This window comes from Mastigoproctus giganteus, chromosome 6 (genome assembly GCF_048544385.1).
Source record: "Mastigoproctus giganteus isolate SK-2022 chromosome 6, ASM4854438v1, whole genome shotgun sequence".
Lineage (NCBI taxonomy): Eukaryota > Metazoa > Arthropoda > Arachnida > Uropygi > Thelyphonidae > Mastigoproctus > Mastigoproctus giganteus.
In genome coordinates this window covers 62,745,471-62,765,637 of record NC_143580.1, presented here as the reverse complement: position 1 = coordinate 62,765,637, position 20,167 = coordinate 62,745,471, and the positions used below count along the sequence as shown (strand labels likewise).

Below are 20,167 nucleotides of genomic sequence, written 5' to 3'. Positions count from 1 at the left end.
GCTCTCGATTCATGGTACCTCTTGTAAAACAACCAGTCCCACGTAACCTTCTGTTCACACGTGCGAAAATCGTATGATGAGGATGTGCAGGAAACGTTCCTGGTACAAGCACAGAGCGGTGTGCCCGTTACAGTCCGCAGCTCCATATGTGAGGTGCATGTCAGCCAGTTCAACGTTTGAATACTTGTCCATCCTACTGCCTCGGGAACCGGTTCACAAATGCTGACTTCCAGTGGGATCGCTTTCACATGACCTCCCGTTCAACGTCCTCTACCGCATGACGAAGGCATTTCGGACCCTGCAATGCTATGTGATTCCGATTCGTCTTTGCGCCCCCTACACCTCCTGCAAGTTTGTCACACTGGTAGTGAATCACCCTGTATATAGGAATTTATTTTATTTTAATGATATATTTTCAGATAATTGTTATAGTAAGAAGGATAATAAACTATTTTAAATTATAACATCTATCACTAAATTAGAATTGTTTAACCTTTCCAGAGTACATCATTTTTTTTTTTTTTTTTTTTTTTTAATGTATGGACTCTGTGAGAAGTCCGTATGTGTATATACATTTTTCAGATTTGTTTGAATAAAGCTTCAAACTGTTACAAATCTTCCATTAGATTTTACCATATCTTATTTGTGGTTCAAAGTAATTGAAAGCACAGTTTATAATAGATGGAAGCATGAAAATAGATTTTAAAAATGGTGTAGAGGAGAGCACACCTGTTACTGTTATTGTCTAATTTTGGAAAAACCAAAATTAGACTAAAATGTTCAGACCAGAAGTTGATGAAATTGAATCAAGTGATATACAAATAGATATACAAGATTATTTAATATTTCTTCAAAAAAAAATTCATTATTTTTATTTTCGCAATTCTTTCATTTTATTTATAATTGTGCAGTGAAACCAAAATAAGAACATATTAATAGTTTTCGTTTTTACAAATTGCCAAAATTTCATGAAGTAACTCACTCCACAAAGTCCACTGTTAGCGAAAAACTCCTTCTCAGGATCCAGACATATGCAAGGTACACTCCAGAAATGTTAACTCCACATCAGATTTGAACTTAAATTTTGAGATTTATTGGATATTGTGTGATTTCTATTATACTATTCTATTATGAAGTAGGTTGTATAAACAACTGCCCTGGTTATGTGTGGACTCTGAGGAGGTCTTATGTGTATATACATTTTTAAAATTTGTTTCAATAAAGCTCTGACAGTGGCATTTTGAACTCAACTTTGAAGTTCATTTTTAGGTATCAAGAAATGTGTCTGTTGTGTTTTGCAAAGCTACAAAGCTAGTGTGTACATGGGTGTCCTAGGTAGCCTAGGACACCAGCACCCTTTGTTCTCTGTGCACACAGTGTAAAGTGATTTCAGTTTTTGGCCACTACTATGTTATTTTCCTTTGAAGTTTTGTTACTAGGCAAGTAAATGTATAAGAAAGCTTGTATATTAATATCTTACAAGTAGCATACATTTTTTCTTTTATATGCAATGTTATGATGATTCAAAATTTCTATATGAAATCAGTTTTTGTCAGTTTATAATGCATCTACCAAAAAATAATTTTCTCTGAAGTTTACCTAGACACATATTAACAGTATATGTTAATAAGTCTCAAATGAACAACTCATTGAATAGTGCTTGCTATTTTTATTTTGAAAAATGAAAGTGACCTGGAGGTATTTCATTTCTATTTGGCTCTAATTTTTTAAGTTTTGAAATTATATAATTATTTAAACAAGTATTTAATGCAACTTCCAATGGATAATTTTCTCTTAAAATTTGTTATGTCAAATACATCAACAAAGTTATAAAAATGCAGTTTTCAAAAAACAACCTCTTATGAGTAGTTCACTTTTTTTATGATGTTGATAGTTTATATTGCTGTTGCCATAAAATAATTTTATGATAGCTCAAATAGCCATTGAAGGAAGCTTCTATGATGATATCTTTTTTGAAAAAGCAACAATATGTTATGAGTACGACACTTTTTTTTTTTTTTTTATGTAATTATGACAGTATGCTTTTCTGAGTGGCTGTTATTATAGGCAAAAAGTATTGGTTTTTTGCATGAAACATAAGGACACAAAGAAACTTTTCATCACCAAAATCACACTCATCTCTTTCATTTAAGTCAATTCAGCACTGAAATAGAAATTTTATCTTTGCACACAACTAAACAAAGAAGTAACTGTGGCAAATGTAGAATAAACAAATGACATGTCGTTTGTTTGTTTAAAATTACAAGAGGATCTTAAGCACTTGGTGATAATAGAATGTCCTTGTCATCATATTAATTTGTGTTCTGAAAAGGGGATAGGTGCATGCTTAGTGGAAATTTACTACTATCTAGAAATAAGTACTGAAAGGAAAGATAAATTGAACAACCGATATATGCCACTGAAGTAAAAACGATTTTGAAACGTGTGTACTTATTAGCTCTCTTTGATTAAATGGCCAACTAGACTGATAGATAAATGGCAAACTCTGGAAGATCTATTTAAAGAAGAGAGGTTAGATGTGGTGAGAACAGACATGAGTATTTTTCAGTGTTACCAAATTGAGAACTAGACCAAGCAATCACTGAATTGTACTAACTTGTGTTCATATTCAGTTCATGAACTGAGAGTTTTCTTCTGAAAAAAAAAAACTTCCAAATTGCAAACTTATGGTGAAACATTAAGCAGGTCAAGCATTTCAATAACTCTAAGCATGTTATCCTCATTCAGTATAAATGCATGTTTATGTTCTTCTCTTCTGTTCTGAATACAGCAATTTGCTTGTTTCTTTTTAAATGTTATGCCCCTCTTTGAAAATCGTAATAGAACTTTTCATTCAAGCATAACTCACATTCATGTACTTGAGCTCATTACTCAGATATGCTGAAGAATGTTATGTGCAGATGTGTTATGCCAACAGTTTTCATATCTTCCACTTCCATTTTGAAAATTTATTGCATAGCAGAATAAAGCATATGAATGAGGGTCTAAACGAAGAGAAAATTCTGTTTTTTTTTTTTTTTTTTTTTTTGTTCAATGAAGAAGTATTTTCTTGCTGCATGTGACTACATGGTGTATAGGTTTCCATTGAAAAATTATATTCTTTTAAATGCTGAAGCAGCACACATTTCATCAGTTGGCAGTGTGTCATTTTCAAATTTGAAATTTTTTTGTGGACAGGTTTTCAGAACTTTTTTGTATTGTTAAAGGTAAAGAAATAGATGTGGTAAATGTTTTGCAGCATCAGTTCTGTCAATTTCAGTGTAAGAATCTACCAAATGCTATTATGAAAGGAAAAAGAGCTGATGAATAGTGGTCTTTGGTGTAGGGAGCCAAGAGCACAAGGAATCTTTAAATATAACAAATTATCCCTCCTAAGTTATGCTTGACATTTAAAAATTTCTCACAGCACTACCACGTATGAGAGAATATTTAGCCAAATGACAAAAACAAAAACTGAGTTCAGATCTTTTCTTTTTGGTGAAGTTTTGGAAATGCTTTTGATAGCCAACTCTAGACAGCATGTCGTTGTTAGGAACAGTACTTTGACTCAACATTTCTGAAGAAGATAAAGTTTGTAACAGTATCATAGCTGTAAACTCTCTGGATTTATGACAGAGACCCCCATCTTTTTTTTGCACAGTTTGACCTTTCTGTATCTCACTATTGTAATCTAGTTGGTGACAAAGAGTCCCCCCACCCAGAAAAATAAATAAAACTGCATTAAAATTTGATTTTGTAAATAAAACTGCATTAAAATTTGATTTTGCAAACTACCACTTTTTTCCATTAACAAGTTGGCTGTCAGGTGTGCCATGGTAGTCTAGGTAGCAAAATAGAAAAGGAATACATTGTATGTTCACATTTGAAAGTAAAATACAGTATGCATGTAAACATACATGCAGAGTGTAATTAAAATATACGGGAAAAGGAGTACTGGGCACTTGAATTATTATATGAAATTAGCAGAACTTAAATTTCTCTTTAAAGTGTTTTTCATCCAGCATGGTTCCACCCTCAGTAGTAATGCAGTAGCCTTGTTATTTACAGCTGAACAAACCTTGTCTTCATAACAAGTTACCATAATATTGCACTTTAGTAAAAATCATATTTCCAAAAGGGTTAATCTATCATTTATTTAAAAAATGAGAGATGGTTCTGTAACAAACTGTATGAAATAGAATGCTTTGTTCTAGTATTGCACTACTTTCAGATATCTTTTAAGTAAATAATCGATTTACCTTTCGGAGATGCCATTTTTTAATACCAATATTTTAATTTTTAGCTTTTTTAAATACCAAATAAATTTTTTTAATAAGTTAAATACCAAAAAGGTTACTCCACCATTTACTAAAGATTCTTTGAAAGTAGTGAAAGCAGAGTTTGTTCTGCTGCAAGTGATAAGACTGTCAAAATAACTAAGTAGTTAAATCCTGTTCATAAGCACACAAAAGGAGAAAATATGCCTTCTAATGTCATGTAATTTCAGTAAGGCCAAATAGTATAAGCTGTTTTATAATTTTGAAAAGCTTACACCTCAGTGGTATCTTCACCTTGTCGTGATAAGGGAGCTTGAATGCTCTGACAACCCTGGGAGCTATGCCAGCAATAGCCAAGCTATCAGAAGGGACACCCGAGCTGGACAGGTCCTTGTGGATAGGAGCCAGACCAAGAGGGATACCTAGAAGAAGGAAAACTCGGATACAAACCATAGTGGTGGGCAGCAGCACTCACTATTACCAACCTGATGCATTTAATATTAAAATTAACTAGACTCAAGACTCGAAACCTGAAGCCTATGGATACAGCACTGCAATGTGGAAAGCAGGGGGAAACTACCACAGTAATCATCCCAAGAATACATGACCAGCCAAACAACAAAAATATGGTACTCAGTCCCAGGCAGGCCTTAAATGGCCAGAGGGTGCGAAGAATCCACCGGTTTATTTCCTCAAGTGATAAGCAAGATGCTTACAGAACTAAATTCAAAAACAAAGATCAACCAATTAAAATTGCACCGTGGAATGTCAGAAGTTTGTACCATGCAGGGAAATTAGAAAATGTTGCAAAAGAACTTGACCTGAATATAGATATCCTGGGTATAGCAGACGTGCAATGGCCAGGACAAGGCAAAACGAGTACAGTGTGAAAGGCCAAAACTCATATACTCTGGCAGAAATGAACACCACAGAGGAGTGGGAATTCATATCAGGAATGAAAAGATCAGATTCCTAAAGGGATATGGGGCTTTTCAGACAAGATAATATTAGCCCAGTTTAATACTCTTTCAATACCGCTTAACATCATACAGGTTTTTCACCAATGTCATCATACGCTGATGAAGAATACCAAGATTTTCTAGAAGACCTTAAGTACATCCTAAACTTCGCCAAAAGGAAAGGAATCAATGTAGTTATAGGAGATTTCAATGCCAAAGTGGGAACAGGCAAGGTTGACAACACTGTTGGCCTTTTCAAACAGGGAACAAGAAATGAAAAGGGAGATGCACTGGTTGACTTTTATCAAGAACATGAAATGGTCATTATGAACACATGGTTCAGGCTACCACTACAAAGATTATACACATGGAAGGCCACCAATGATGCCCAATCAAAGGTTAATCGAAATCAGGTTGACTACATCATTACCAACCAAAGATTCCAAAACATCATTAAAAGCATCAGAAACTATCCTGGTGCTAATATCGGCTCTGACCACTGCCCACTAACGGAGAAACTGTTTATAAAATTAAAGACAATCAAAGGTAAGGAACTAAAGAAAGGCCGGGACAAAGAAAAACTTATCCAGCCTGTATATGGGAGACATTTCACAAGTACAACCGAAGAGCGAATTAAGGATAGCAATTTCAGTCTACTAGATATAGATCCAGAATCTGAATGGACCTTGTTCAAGAAGATAATGACAGATGCTGCAAATGCAATTTTTGGACGGGCCCAAAGGATGACAATGGATGACAAGCGAGATTCTAGATCTAATGGAGTGCAGGAAAAACTTTAAGAACAAAGATGTAGAAAAATATAAGATATATGGCAATTTGATTAAAACAGAAATAAGGAAGTATTTAGAATGTCCAGAGGACATTCTAAATACTTCTGTGTAAGCCAACTTTTATTACAAAAAAGACATGGATGGAGGAGAGATGTAAAAGGATTGAATATCTGAAAAATTAGCATAAGGACATCTAGTTCACAAAGACGTGAAGGAACTATGAAACATCAGGAAAGACCATGCAAGAGGCCACATTCTGGATAAAAACACAGGGAAATTGTGTACAAGTAACAGAAAAATGATAGATGGCAAGAATATCTGAGGTAACTATACTGCGAAGATTACAGACAACTAGGAAATGACAACACTCAAACAGAAGGTGAACATCAAGACTTTCTGATGGAAGAACTGGAGCAAGCAATTAAGTCAGTCACCAACAACAGCTCCTCAATATTTTCAATAATATTCTCAATGGAGGGAAACTATCCCTTGACTTTCTGAAATCCATCTTTATTCTCATACCAAAAAGGACAACAGCAGCAAAATGTGCAAACCACCGCACAATAAGCCTCATAAGCCACTCCACGAAAGTCCTCTTGAAAAAGATTCTATGCAGAATTGAAGGCAAGATTCAAGAACCAATTGGAAAAAACCAGATGAGTTTTAAAAAGTAGGTTGACACAAGAGAAGCAGTATTTTCTCTGAATATACTGGCAGAAAGAGCAATTTAACACCAGCAGAACTTATTTGTCAGCTTCATTGACTTTAACAAAGTACTCGATTGCTTGAAACATGATATCCTCTTCCAGCTCTTGACCAATCTAAACATCAGTCCCAAGAAACTAAGGATACTACGGTTACTATACCTTGAGCAAGAAGCATCGATTACTTAGAGGGAGAAAACACAGACTGGGTACAAATCCAGAAAGAGTGAGGCAAGGATACGTGTTGTTTCGTATGCTGTACAATCTCTATGCTGAAACCATTATAGATCTAATGCAAGATTCTAAAGAAGGAATTACTGTTAATGGTTCAGTTATCAGTAACCTGCGATATGCAGATGATACTGTCCTCATTGCAACATCAGAGGAAAAGCTACAAACACTTCTCAACAAAGTGGTAACAGCCAGCAAACAGATAGGCTTAACAATTAATGCCAAAAAGACCAGAACTGTGGTCATAAGCAAAAACACCTTGCTTGGAATCAAAATATGCTGTAGCAACTTCTGCATTGAACAATGAGTAGTTTTAAATATCCAGGGAAGATCTTTACAAATAATAATGACCAAGGCACAGATAGTAGAAGCAGAATTGGTATGGCATAGAGGTATTTAAGAATCTTAAGAATGTCCTCTGTGACACAAAACTGGATTTTCAGAAAAGATATTGAATGTCCAATGCTACACATGAAGCACTCTCTAATATGGATGTGAGACCTGTGGAAATCAGGAAACTGGAAGCCTTTGACGTGTGGATGCTCAGAAGAATGCTCAGAATTCTGTGGACAGATCAGGTCACCAATGAGCAGGTCCTTAAGAGGGCAAGGACCACTAGGACACTACTCACTACAATTGCAAAGAGAAAGACTGCCTACCTCAGGCATATTATAAGAGGCCCATAATATGACTTGCAGAGGCTAATCCTGCAAGGGTAGATTAAAGGTGAAAGAGCAAAAGGAAGACCCAAAAAAAAAAATGGCTTGATAATATCAAAGAATGGACAGGAAAAAGGAAGACCAAGAAAAAAAGTGGCTTGATAATATCAAAGAATGGACAGGGGGTCTTACTACACAAGAACTATTTCACGAAGCAAGACACAGAGTTGGTTGCAAATTGTTAGTCTCCAATATTCAACTTGAACACGGAACCTGAAGAAGGTCAAAGTGTGTTTGTTTCAATTGCGGTCTCCAAGGTTTCCCCCTATATACTGCTGTAGCATCTGAAAAGGTGAAGGCCGGCAAGTGTATGTATGTAGGTGTGTAAGTATGTGTTTTGTTGTGTTGAGTGTCGGCACTGGCGACTTTGCAGCCAGGGGGCAGGGAACACCTCGTCCCCTGCCCCCTGACTCCCAACCTTGGCCATGGGGAGGTGCACCAGGGCCTCTTTCTAGATGAGGAAGAAGACGAAAAGCTTAAAAAAAATCTTGTGTTTTGCAAAGCAATAAAAGATTTGTAGCACAAAAACGATAAGCCAACTTCTGTAAGCCAACTTTTTGTAGATGTGGTTTGTAGACAGAGAATTTGAGATAATGAAATAAACATGCACGTAACCACAGGAGTGCACCTTGAGACAGGAACTTGCTGGGTTTGAGCCCTTTCTCAAAGAGATTTGATTTAAATGGGGGTGGGGAGAGATTTATTTCTCTATGGCAAAGCAACTGCTGTGTGCTCCTCAGCCTTCCCCACCCATAGAAAAATCCTCAGTGTGCTATTGCAAAACTGAAATATGCTTGTTTAAAACATGAGAAATTTTAGCACACACACGTGTAAATAGTGGGAAGCTTAGTTTTTTAAAGGTGTATTTAATGAGAAAAGTATATATAGAAAGGACAAAATTAATTTAATTTCATACCTCAAACAACATACAGATATTGTAGGAATGACAGCCCATAAAGCAGCTAGAGTTATACTTATGGTTTTTCCTCTCCCCACTCCATTTATTTTCATTGTTTTTCTGTTGTCTGTTTCTTATTTTTTCCATCTCTTGAACTGTTAGGTTTTTGTGGTGGTTGGAGGTTTTCTGCTTTCTTATAACTTACTGTATTTCACCTCTTTTATCTTAAAATGCCAGACAAAATCTATAGAAGTGCATTCTAGCCCAATGATGCTGATGAAATTAAATTTGTTCTAACAGTCATTCCTTTCTGGCTGAAAGCAAATTTTCACACATCAATGCTCAACCGTACTTTTTCAATTTAAATTTATGTCCACTTTCTTATCTCATTCGAGAAGGGGGTGAGGATGCCGTTGTCATTGTTTTGTTTCTTATCTTTGTTTTTCTTCAGAATAATAACTCACTGAAAATAATTGCCATTGTTTTGCCAAATTGCTATTTTGGCTCATCACTTCTATGCACAATAAAAATTCAGTGCTCATTCTGATGCCTTCAGTCCACCGACCTACATGTTCATATTTATGCTGAAGTATAACTTAACTGTCCCATCACATACAGAGGAATGCTGGACCTGAAGCCTGTCTAGAGGCTATAAGTGGTGGCAGCCCCACCACTAGACTTACTCCATGAAAGGCTGGTAACCTATCCGGAGGACATTCTAAATTCTCGAAATAAGTTCAAAGGAAAAAACTGGATGGATCTCAAAGATAATGACCTTGATTAGGGACATTAAAGTAGAAACTTGGAATGTTAGGGGAATAAATCACAAATTAGATGAATTGACCATGGAACTAGAAAATAGAAACATTGACATAGCAGTCATTACCAATACAAAAAAAGAACAACAAAGGCTGGTAACCTATCCGGAGGACATTCTAAATTCTCAAAATAAGTTCAAAGGAAAAAACTGGATGGATCTCAAAGATAATGACCTTGATTAGGGACATTAATGTAGAAACTTGGAATGTTAGGGGAATAAATCATAAATTAGATGAATTGACCATGGAACTAGAAAATAGAAACATTGACATAGCAGTCATTACCAATACAAAAAAAGAAGAACAAAGGATCTAAAGAAATAGGTAACTTCATAATGATATACACAGGCATACCAAGTGAAATGTGGGCATCATCATGACAATGCTGTTATAATAAAGAAAGAATGGGAAAACAAAATATTAGCCTACTCTTGGATGTCACCCAGAATATTGAAATTAAGACTAAAAATTCTGTCTTATACAATAAAAACTAACAAAAATGAATACCTCATACTAGCAGGAGATTTTAATGCAAGAGTTGGTGCTCAATCAATAGACAAATGTATAGGATCAGAAGGCAAACTCGTGGTCAACAATAATGGAAGATGCTTGATAGACTACTGCATTTTTAATGAACTTAAAATTACAAATACATTTTCAGACACAAGAATATCCATAAATTCACATGGGAAGCAAGAATACAGCCTATAATAGATTATATTATCATTAATGAAAATTTAAATGACAAAATTAGAGACACTAGAGTATTCAGAGACAGTGATTGACAGTGATCACTACCTAGTAGAAAGCACTTTCAAGATAAAAAGAAATTATCTTAATAAAAAGAAGAAAATACCAACAAAAACTACCATGAAATTAAAAATACATTTGTTGGAAGACGCAAGCACTAAATTCCTATATGAAAGTCGATTGAAGGATCAACTCAAATCAGATAAAAGTGATAATGTTGAGGAAATCTGGTCAAACATGAAAAAAATCAATTCTGGGAGCTGCTGAAGAAAGTCTTGGATATAAACCTATAAAAAATAACAACTGGCTAAGAACTTGGAATGAAGAATTGAAACAAACAAACAATCAATGAAAAAAAAAAAAAGACCTATAAACTGTTCCTACAAACTAAAGACATATGTCTACACATAAAATATAAAAAGCTTAGAGCAAAAGTCAGAAAACTAACCAGAAAAATCTGACGAAATGACTGGGAAAAATTTGTTAAATCCTTAGAACGTGATATCACAGGCCCACAGAGAAGAGGTTTTAAAATTTTTAAGAAATTACAACTAGACACAAATGATCAAATAAAAACCAACTCCATCTCTCAAACAGAATGGAAGCAATATTATTCCAAACTATAGTATAAACCTGGCAATAGGGAATTGGAAGATGAATCTGTGGTATCCGAAGATGAAGAAAATATAACAATGGAAGAACTAGAGTTAATATTACAAAAACCAAAAAAGTCCAGGCATAGTCAATTTGAATGTAGAACTATTTAAACATGGTAGCACCTTATTAAAAAATGCACTACTAAAATTATTTAACATCATATGGCATAAGCAACAGATACCCAAAGATTGAGAAACAGGAATAGTAATCAATTTACACAAAAAAGGCTCCAGAAATAACCCTAACAACTACAGAAGGATAACATTGCTATCGACTGCTTCAAAGCTATACTCTAATAAACTAAAGAATAAACTTAATAAATACATTTGTTGGAAGACGAAAGCACTAAATTCCTTTTGACTGCTTCAAAGCTATACTCTAATATACTAAAGAATAAACTTAATAAATACATTGAATAATTCTTAGAAGAAGAACAATGTTGGTTCAGAAATGGTAGAAGCACAATAGATGCCATTTTTTCATTACAACAAATTTTGGAGAAAAAAAAAGAGAATTCAACCTACCAACATTTCTGCTGTTTATTGTTTATGAAAAAGCATATGAAGAAAATATTGCAACTCAACTCTGGAAAGTGATGCAAAGCCTATATAGAAACTCAAGTCTGCATAAAATATTCTAATGGCCAACTATCAGACCCAATTAACACCAGTAAAGGAGTCAAACAAAGATGTGGACTATCACCAAATTTATTTAATATCTACATGAATAAAATTATTAAAGAATGGAAACAAACAATTAACAACGGAATACAGTTGAACAACAGGAATAAAATCCAAACTATATTATATGCTGATGATCAAGTTATAATTGCAAAATCCGAAGATGAACTACAGATAGCAGCAAATGAACTGAATAAAATAGGTAAAGGTACGTGTGAAAATCTCCACCTCAAAAACAAAATCAGTGGGATTATGTGGAAAAAGCAAACAAAGAGTAAATTGTTATTGATGACAAAATAATAGAACAAATATCTGATTTCACCTATTTGGGAAATTTAATATCAAATGAAGGGAAAGACATCCACACTAAACTACAAAAATATAATAAAATGAACGGAATGATTAAATGCCACTTCGGAAAACAAATGACAATTGAAACAAAATTACGACTGCACAACATCACTTCAAAATCAGCCCTCCTCCGCATAAATAAGAAAGATGCACATAAACTAGAAGCAGCACAGATGAGATTTTTAAAACCATTATTAGGCTTTACAAGACTAGACCACCAAAGAAATTTAGATATTCGTGAGAAATTAAAAGTAGATAACATAGTAAATGACATAAAATGAATCAGCCACATAGAAAAAATGAACCCAGACCGTATCCCAAAATTAGTCTAACTACAAACCTACAGGCAAGAGAGAGATGTGGGTCGACCAAGACAACGAGGGCGAGATCAAGACCACTTCCAAGAGCTACAACGGAACAGTTCAATAGGCCTGATGTAGCCTTGTGGTCAGGAGCGCGAGTGCAGCAGTACACGCTCTTTGAGTGGACCGGGGTTAAAGCCAGTGACTGCTAAATATGATTAATATTTGTATTTATTAATTTATTGTAAACTCCACTGACCTGTTGGTTGTGCCGAAGTATAAACAAGAACATTAACAAATCTTAATGGTGTAGCAGTGCTATGTTTGTTTCTCATTTCAGTTAATTACAAATGATATTGATGTTAACAAATCCTGTAAGCATAATGTTTCTCTTCTTTTTATTTCTATTTTTTTATATTATCACTTAGCCAATAGTGCAAATGTAGAGTTACTTTTTTGCACACTTATTTATTAATAATGTTATTAATAAATAAGAGTGTAAAATTAATCTATTTTTATTTTTAATTTTTAAAAATTTTTATTAATCTATTAATAAAAAGAGTGTAAATTTGTTAATCTTATTAATAATGCAAAGAGGATAATTTTACTTTATAAATCTCAGTATTTTAATGAGAATGTTAAAAAGATAATGGATGATGGATTTCTTTGTTGTAATGATTATAAGAACCAGATGACTATTGCAAATTTATGCATCTGTAGACTTAAAAAAAAAAAAAAAAAAAAACACTTGTGATCATTCTTCTACCTTTTTTTTTTTTTTTAACATTTCACTACTTGTTAAATGTTTGCACAACATTTGTATTCATGGTATGGATGTTTTTTGGCACAAGGGCAACTGGGGCCAAAATGTGCCTATTCTTATATTATAATTTTACATGAAAAATAACTGTAATTCAATTAAAATATAAGAATACTACATATAAATTCACTTAAAATCAGAAGGAAAGGCCTTTGTAATACATCCTCTACTCTGGAATTTGGCTCTGAATGGTCACAACTAGGGCCTGGTTACAAGCTGAAGTGACTTCAGTTTCTAAGGAATATGTGGATAGTTAGTTTTCAGATTATTTTAAAATGTGCTTATCTAAATTGGTAAATCTAACCCTTCAATCTGGACTTGAACATACACAATGCTTCATTCAAGCACCACATCAAAAAAGAAGGTATTCATTGGATACAGATAATCTTATTAATGGTCTAAATTTTAACCAAACTTGCCGTTATTAAAAATTTATTAAACACAGATTAGCATTTATTGAATTTATGAATCTAGGTTTTGGAATTCCTATGCATTAAAATAGTCATTTTTTCTGAGTCCTATTTTATATTTTAAAGGTGAATTAAATTTGTATTTCATTATTTTATTTGTATTTAAGAAAACCTTCTACATTTTATTTTTTTCTTGCCCATTAGATGTTAGATACTCTTTTAACAACTTTAATAAGAGAAATGCAAAATGATGCCATCTCGGGAAGGAGAAGTGAGGCTCGTCTTGTTGCTCGGAGATTTGTACGGTCAGTAGCAAGAATATTTGTGATTCTTAGTGTTGAACTGGCTCCAAACACAAGTCGCAAGAAGAGGTATTTAATTAAGTATCTTAAGTAATGTGATAAATATAAATATATTTTTCAATAAGTACTTTTCCATGATAGGGAGGAACATTTAGTTTTTTAGGTGTGTATTATAACATTTTTTCATAGAATTTTTCCCATAAGTTTTTCCTTGTTCATATTACTATGAAAATGTTTACAATAAGTTATAGTTAGCACATGCTCAATAAAATTTTATTGTTATGACTTTATTATCAGGACATAGGTATATTATGAAATTTCCATTAAGACGAGGGGTGGCCAACCCATTACTTGTGAAGGAATTTGAATAGCCTACCACAGGCCTTGATCACTAAAAATATTCTCCCTTCCATCCCACAACATGTTTCATTATAATTCATAATAAAATTGTGTGCATGTGATTTTGGTTAAATTATTATAATGATTAAACAACAGTGCTGAAAGGAGAATGCAAGCTGTGGCAACCATAGTCTAGTCTATACAAAATACTTCCCTATATGTTACATGATGTTGACACTGCACTGTTATTGACCCATCCCACCCCAGTGGAAGAGGAAGCCTTTTACTCAATGTTTGTAATTTGTTAATTGTTTTATATTCTATTTACTCTTACTTTATCCTGAAATATACACATATACACAAGGCCAATGTAAGCTCTGATGTGGTCAGTTTCTGAACTATCACAGGATCTTTCTTGGTGATTCCCTTCTACTTCTCACTCTCTGTTTCTCTCTCTCACTCTCAGGGTAATCGGGGAATTTTTTTTTTTTTTTTTTTTTTTTTGGCTGGTGGAGCATAAGCCTTAGATTTCCTTGCACCATATAGCTTAATAATAATAATATATGTGTTGAAAAAATGGTCTTGAAATTCAAAATCATTATTTTTGTATTATTATTTCAAGAACTGCATGAAGGATAATTATACATGATTAAATGACCCAGACATACTTCTTTCACCACAGAAAGAAAAAAATCACTTATTTTAAAGATTATAAAATTACTTAAGTCTTTTACTACGTAATTTTGCTGCTACTTGTAACCAAGCTGTGTAATTAAACAACGTATGAAAGGAAATTGAATTAATTGATGAGAGCCGATACTCATATAGAGAAGTAATCAGCATAGAACCTTTCAAGGGATGGCACTGCAGCCAGAATAAGGTACAGACTCCACACCTATGCATAGCACAAACCTTAATTGAAATGCCGACACAAAAGAAGACTTTGGGAAGGCATATTAACTGCTTTTTCATGGAGGCTTGTGAAGGAATTTGAATAGCCCATCATGAGTTCATAATGAAGTAGGACATTCACTCATATGCAATTTTTTTTTAATAGTATCAATAGGTGTATATTAGTCACTCCCAGAGCCTTACCTTCCCTCCTATCTTTTTCAGCAACCTTTTTAATAGACTTCTCCGAGATTGACCTATCACTTATTTTATAGTAATCTGATTCCTTTTCATTGTTTCCCCATGGTTCAAACAGATTTTCAGTTTTGAATATTGCTTTAAAGTATTTATTCAACTAATCTGCCACTTTTTCTGGGATTTCTGTGATTCTTCCATTTCAGTTAGTCTATCTGGTTTATTTTATTTTTTTATATAATTGTATATAAGTAGAACCCCTTGTCCCTGTTTGTTCTCTCTTTTTAAGCAATTTCTTGCACTAATCTTTTGTATGTCTTACACCCCCCCCTCCCGCCCGTTGATAGTTGATTGCATCCTACCCAAGCACTACACGTCATCCACAACTATAAATATGCTTCTAGGGCTTTGAGGAAACAATGGTATGATTGTGAATGCAAGATGCCACAATTTACAGAACTCCGAGATTTCCAGCACAAAATGATAATAGGGCATTGCATAAGCAATTGGACTGTGCGAAATTTCAGTGGCACTGAAGATCCCCAGGTTGATGATTGGTGATATGATCTGCAGATGGAAGCAGACTACTGCTAAAGCCACCATGAAATGACCCAGAAAACCTTTGAAGCTAACAGAATGTGACAGGAGAGCCTTCCAAAGAATCATCCTCTGAGAACACACTTTTTTTCTTCTTTTTTTTTTTTTCCTTTTTATGAAAACCCCAAACACGAGAGGTATTAGAACCTATAGTACTTAGTACCATACTTGGGTTGAAGGCTGAGAAGATGAAAGAAGATATTTGTTGACATTAGACTTGAACTTCTGTAGAGCGTAATTTTCAGGAAATACGTATGAAGGACGGTTGTTCCAGAAAACGGCAGTTAAATGAATAAACAAGGAAGAAGAAAAGTTAGTTCTGTGAGTTTGAAGTTGGACAGTAAATGGATGTTGGCTGGCGGCAGCCCGTGTTCGGACTGTTTTGAAAGAGAGAGCAGGAATTATAGAAGCCAATTCAGAAGAACAGTGCCCTATCTGTAAAAAAGGCATGCAGCAGAAACAGTACATCTATGAGACAGTGAGTGGAGAGACTCTGTTAGAGAGGAGTCATTAATTAACTTAACTGCCATCTTCTGAATGATATCTAGAAGCCTGAGAGAGGTTTTGGGGACACCGCCCCCCGATGTGGTAACAATATCCCATAGTAGGGCAGATTTCCGATTTGCCCTACTACGGAATATTGTTCCCAGAAAAGTAATGCCGAGAGCAAAAGAGAAAACCAAGTTTTTTGATGCAGAGGAAGCAATATTTGTAATGTGCTTGTGTCAAGAGAGATTAGAAGTCAGGGTAATCCCCAAAAGAGATATATCATTTTGCCTAAAAATCGGAGTGTCAACAAAGATAAGCATAGGGGAAGAATCTTTTTTGCAAGATATAAGACAAGACTGAGTTTTAGGATTGAAATCAACTAAGTTGTCTTTGCCCCACTGGAGAATTACCTGGAGATCAGCATTTAAGGAATTGGTAGCAGATATATTGAAGAAGTTGAAGCTGATTGAGCAGGGCAAGGTTTCTCAAAATGGAAAGTGGAATGAATATGCTATCATTGGCAAAACTATGAATAGGATTTCCAGTCAATGGAAGAAAGTCATTAATATACAAGAGGAAAAGAGTGAGGGAAAGAACTGAACCTTGGGGAACACCAGCATTAGTGGAGAAGTTAGACGACAGTGGGCCATCTACCATCACCCTCAGTGAGCGATCAGAGAGAAAACTGGATAAACAATTACGAAATCCAGTTGGCAAACCATACGATGGAAGCTTGTTTAGAAGACCTTTATGCCAAACATGATTGAAAGCCTTTGAGATGTCAAGAGCAACTGCTTGTGTTTCACTGAACTTTTCCATTGAATTTGTCCATAAATGGGTAACATAAGCCAGAATATCACCGGTAGATCGACACTGACGGAATCCATACTGGCGATCGTTGATCAGATGGAAGGTTCCTAGGTAGTTTAAGAGTTGGCGGTTAATTGATTTCTCCATTACTTTAGAAAGAGTAGACGTAATTGCAATGGGATGATAATTGGATGGGAGGGATTTGTCACCCTTTTTTAATAACTGGCTGGATATGACCAAATTTCCAAGCAGAATAAAAAACACCTTTGGAAAAAGAAAGAGAAAAAATGCGGCAAAGAACAGGAGTAAGTTCAGGATCACAGGTTTTGAGAACAAGTGGAGAAATGCCATCAGGACCTGGAACTTTCTTAGCATCAAGATTCGTCAAAATCCTACTGACATCCTTTTGACAGAAGACCACAGGAATGGTGGGAGGTATTTTACTAAGATCATTAACACATGAGTTGGAAGAAAAATGGGATGCTAGCAGGTCAACTTTATCCTTGGCTGAAGTGACAACGGAACCATCTGGTTTTGACAGAGGTGGAAGCAGAGACGGGCAAAAGTTGTGGCCAACAGCTTTGGCAAGAGACCGGAATGCACGGCTAGCATTAGGGCAAGAAGCAAGTTTTCCACTCTTAGCCTGTTAAAAATCTAGTTTGGACTGATTAATAACTGCTTTACAATTGTTGTGAGCTTTGGTGTAGGCAGATAATGAAACTGAAGAATTGGAAACAAGCCAATTACGATATGCAGCATTCTTCTCTTGAACAGCCTTAGCACATTTATTATACTAGCTGATCCGGAAGCCTCCTAAAGAGTTACCAATAGGTTTGGTCTGGTGTACTGAGTAGTGGCCGGCCTGCGAACACTGTTTTAGAGCTGCACCTTCGAAATGTAAGGAAGATTGGATCTCGCCATGGTGTTCATCGTAACCTCAAAATCATCAGTCATACTGCATGATGGCAGAGATGGGGAGGGTTGACCGGAATTAGCTCTGGAAACTAAACATGGGTTGCACCACTTCAAGCCTCCAATAACCAAAGTGGTGGTATTGCATCAGTTGATGAGAGTCATCTACCACCTAGTTCTAGCTTACATAAGATACTATACATGTAAACATGTATAGTATCTTATGTAAGGCGGCTCCCAAATGTTAGTGAACTCTGCCGTGGTACACCGTGATGTTACAAAAACTGTGTAGAAAGGCCAGAAATGTGTGTAATGCTTGGTTTGTGCCGTGTATGTGTTTGTTATGTTGTTTCTGGCCACTTTGCTATCAGGAAGCAACAAGCACCAGAGAGGTGCATCTTGATACCCGTCTACGCCACGAGGAGGCAGGCCACAACTGAGCACGAACCGCAGCAGACCTCGAGTGTCATGTACTGAATGTCTAAACCATTCAAAATATGAGCAAATAAAGTAAAATGAAACAGTAAATTAATAAAAATTACAAAAATAAAAGAAATTAAAAATTTAAAGTAAAAATAAATTTTTGAAAAAAAAATTGAAAAATAATCAGAAAAATTAAAGATAAAAATAAGTTAAAATGAATAAAAATCCTGCACCAGTGCTGCTGCTGCTGTTGTTGTTGTTATTGTTATTGTTATTCGGTTTAACAACACATGGGCTATTATGGCCAAATTGTGTCTGTTCATTGTTAATTCACAAAAAGCTGCACCAGTGCAAGGTGGTGACAGCAGATGATCCTTCCTTGGGACCAGCCTGAGGCCAGCAGGAGATAGAAGTCAAGAAGACACTGTTATCGTTTGGCATTGTACAAGTATGATTACCAACTGTCCAAGTCAAAGTTAGTGGTGAAGATGGCACTTGAGCTAAAAAATGGTGGTGGTATGGCGACAATGGAAATGCTGGTCTTGACTGGAGGTAAAGCTGGAAGAAGTAGCTCCTGAAATTGGAGCACTACTGATGCATGTCTGACAAAGACTTTATGTGCAAAATCTTGCAGAAGATGAAATTTTTCTTTGGAATCCAAGAGAGATGACCCATTGACTGGAGAAATTGGTTGACATACAGCAGATAGAGGCTGATGAAGATCCAAGTAACATGGATAGGTTAAAAGAACATGCTGCCAGGCTTGTGGGCTGCCACAGTTACAGGGGGGGAGAATCAGTCAGGTTAAACGTAGCAAGTTTAGCACAAAGAGAACTATGTCCATTTAGAAGAAAAAGAGTGTGGAGACTCAGACAACCATTTCAGACTAGACTTTTGTAAGGCAAAGGACACAGATGGAATAAACTTTCTTGTGACCATGCCTTTGGAAGAAGACGACCGCCGATCTTGCTAGAGTTGAACCATGTGTTGTTTCCAGCAATGAGTTTTTTCGGTTTTAGAATTGCAGTCGCAGTGGATATTAACAGGTAAGTCTAAAAAGTCAACTGGAATGGCATATCTAAGGTAATAGCAAAACCCCTGATAAGGATTTATCGAGTGTGACAGGTACAACTCATCATTAGGAGCATACGTCTTTGGATAGAGGAGAGTTTCTCTTGGATGGCAATCTTCTTAGTATACCAAAACCAGGTGCCAGCGCCATGGGTATAAATCATAACAAACACCAATTGCACAAAAAACTAAGGGTACAATGGTTAATACCCCAGGATTGATGCAAAAGATGGACAAGCATAGATGTATACTTGGCTGTTTTATCATGAAGATGCAAGATATGTTTCTGGAAGTTTAACTTTCGATCTAGAATAATACCCAAAAATTTATGTGAGTCAACCATGGAGAGAGAATGACCAAAAAGTTTAACAGTCAGAGGCCTGAAAATGTTAAGGTTGCCCTTAAGATAAAGAAGCTTAGTCTTGTTAGCAGAAATGGTAAGTTTATTTATAACAGACCAAGAGCACAGATCATTCATAATGCTACTGGCAGTACTTTCAAAAGAAGCACAAGAATTACCAAGGACAAGAAGGATTAGATCATTGGCATATGCATTGGGAGTTGAATGGAGAAGCCACTCATCTAAAACCAAATCCCAGAGAAGTGAACCAAGCACTGAACCTTGTGGGCATCCTCGAGAGACAGAGTGACTCAGTTGCTGAGTTCCAGAAATGGCTTGTACAGAACGGTGTAGAAAGTAGTTGCAGGTTATATTGTAGAGTTGTGAGGAGCATTGAGCAGCCCTGAGGAGAGCAAAGAAGCTGTTCCACT

At 35.4% G+C, this 20,167-nt stretch overlaps 1 protein-coding gene across 2 annotated transcripts in view; it reads left to right on the top strand.

The window, feature by feature from the left end:
* hyd (E3 ubiquitin-protein ligase hyd) overlaps nucleotides 1-20,167 on the top strand; it is a 670,489-nt gene that overhangs the window by 385,775 nt on the left and 264,547 nt on the right. For both annotated transcript variants that reach the window (XM_090375987.1, XM_090375986.1), the window contains exon 27: nucleotides 13,572-13,738. In XM_090375987.1, the coding sequence (XP_090232113.1) occupies nucleotides 13,572-13,738 (167 nt within the window). The remainder of the gene's footprint in view (nucleotides 1-13,571; nucleotides 13,739-20,167) is intronic.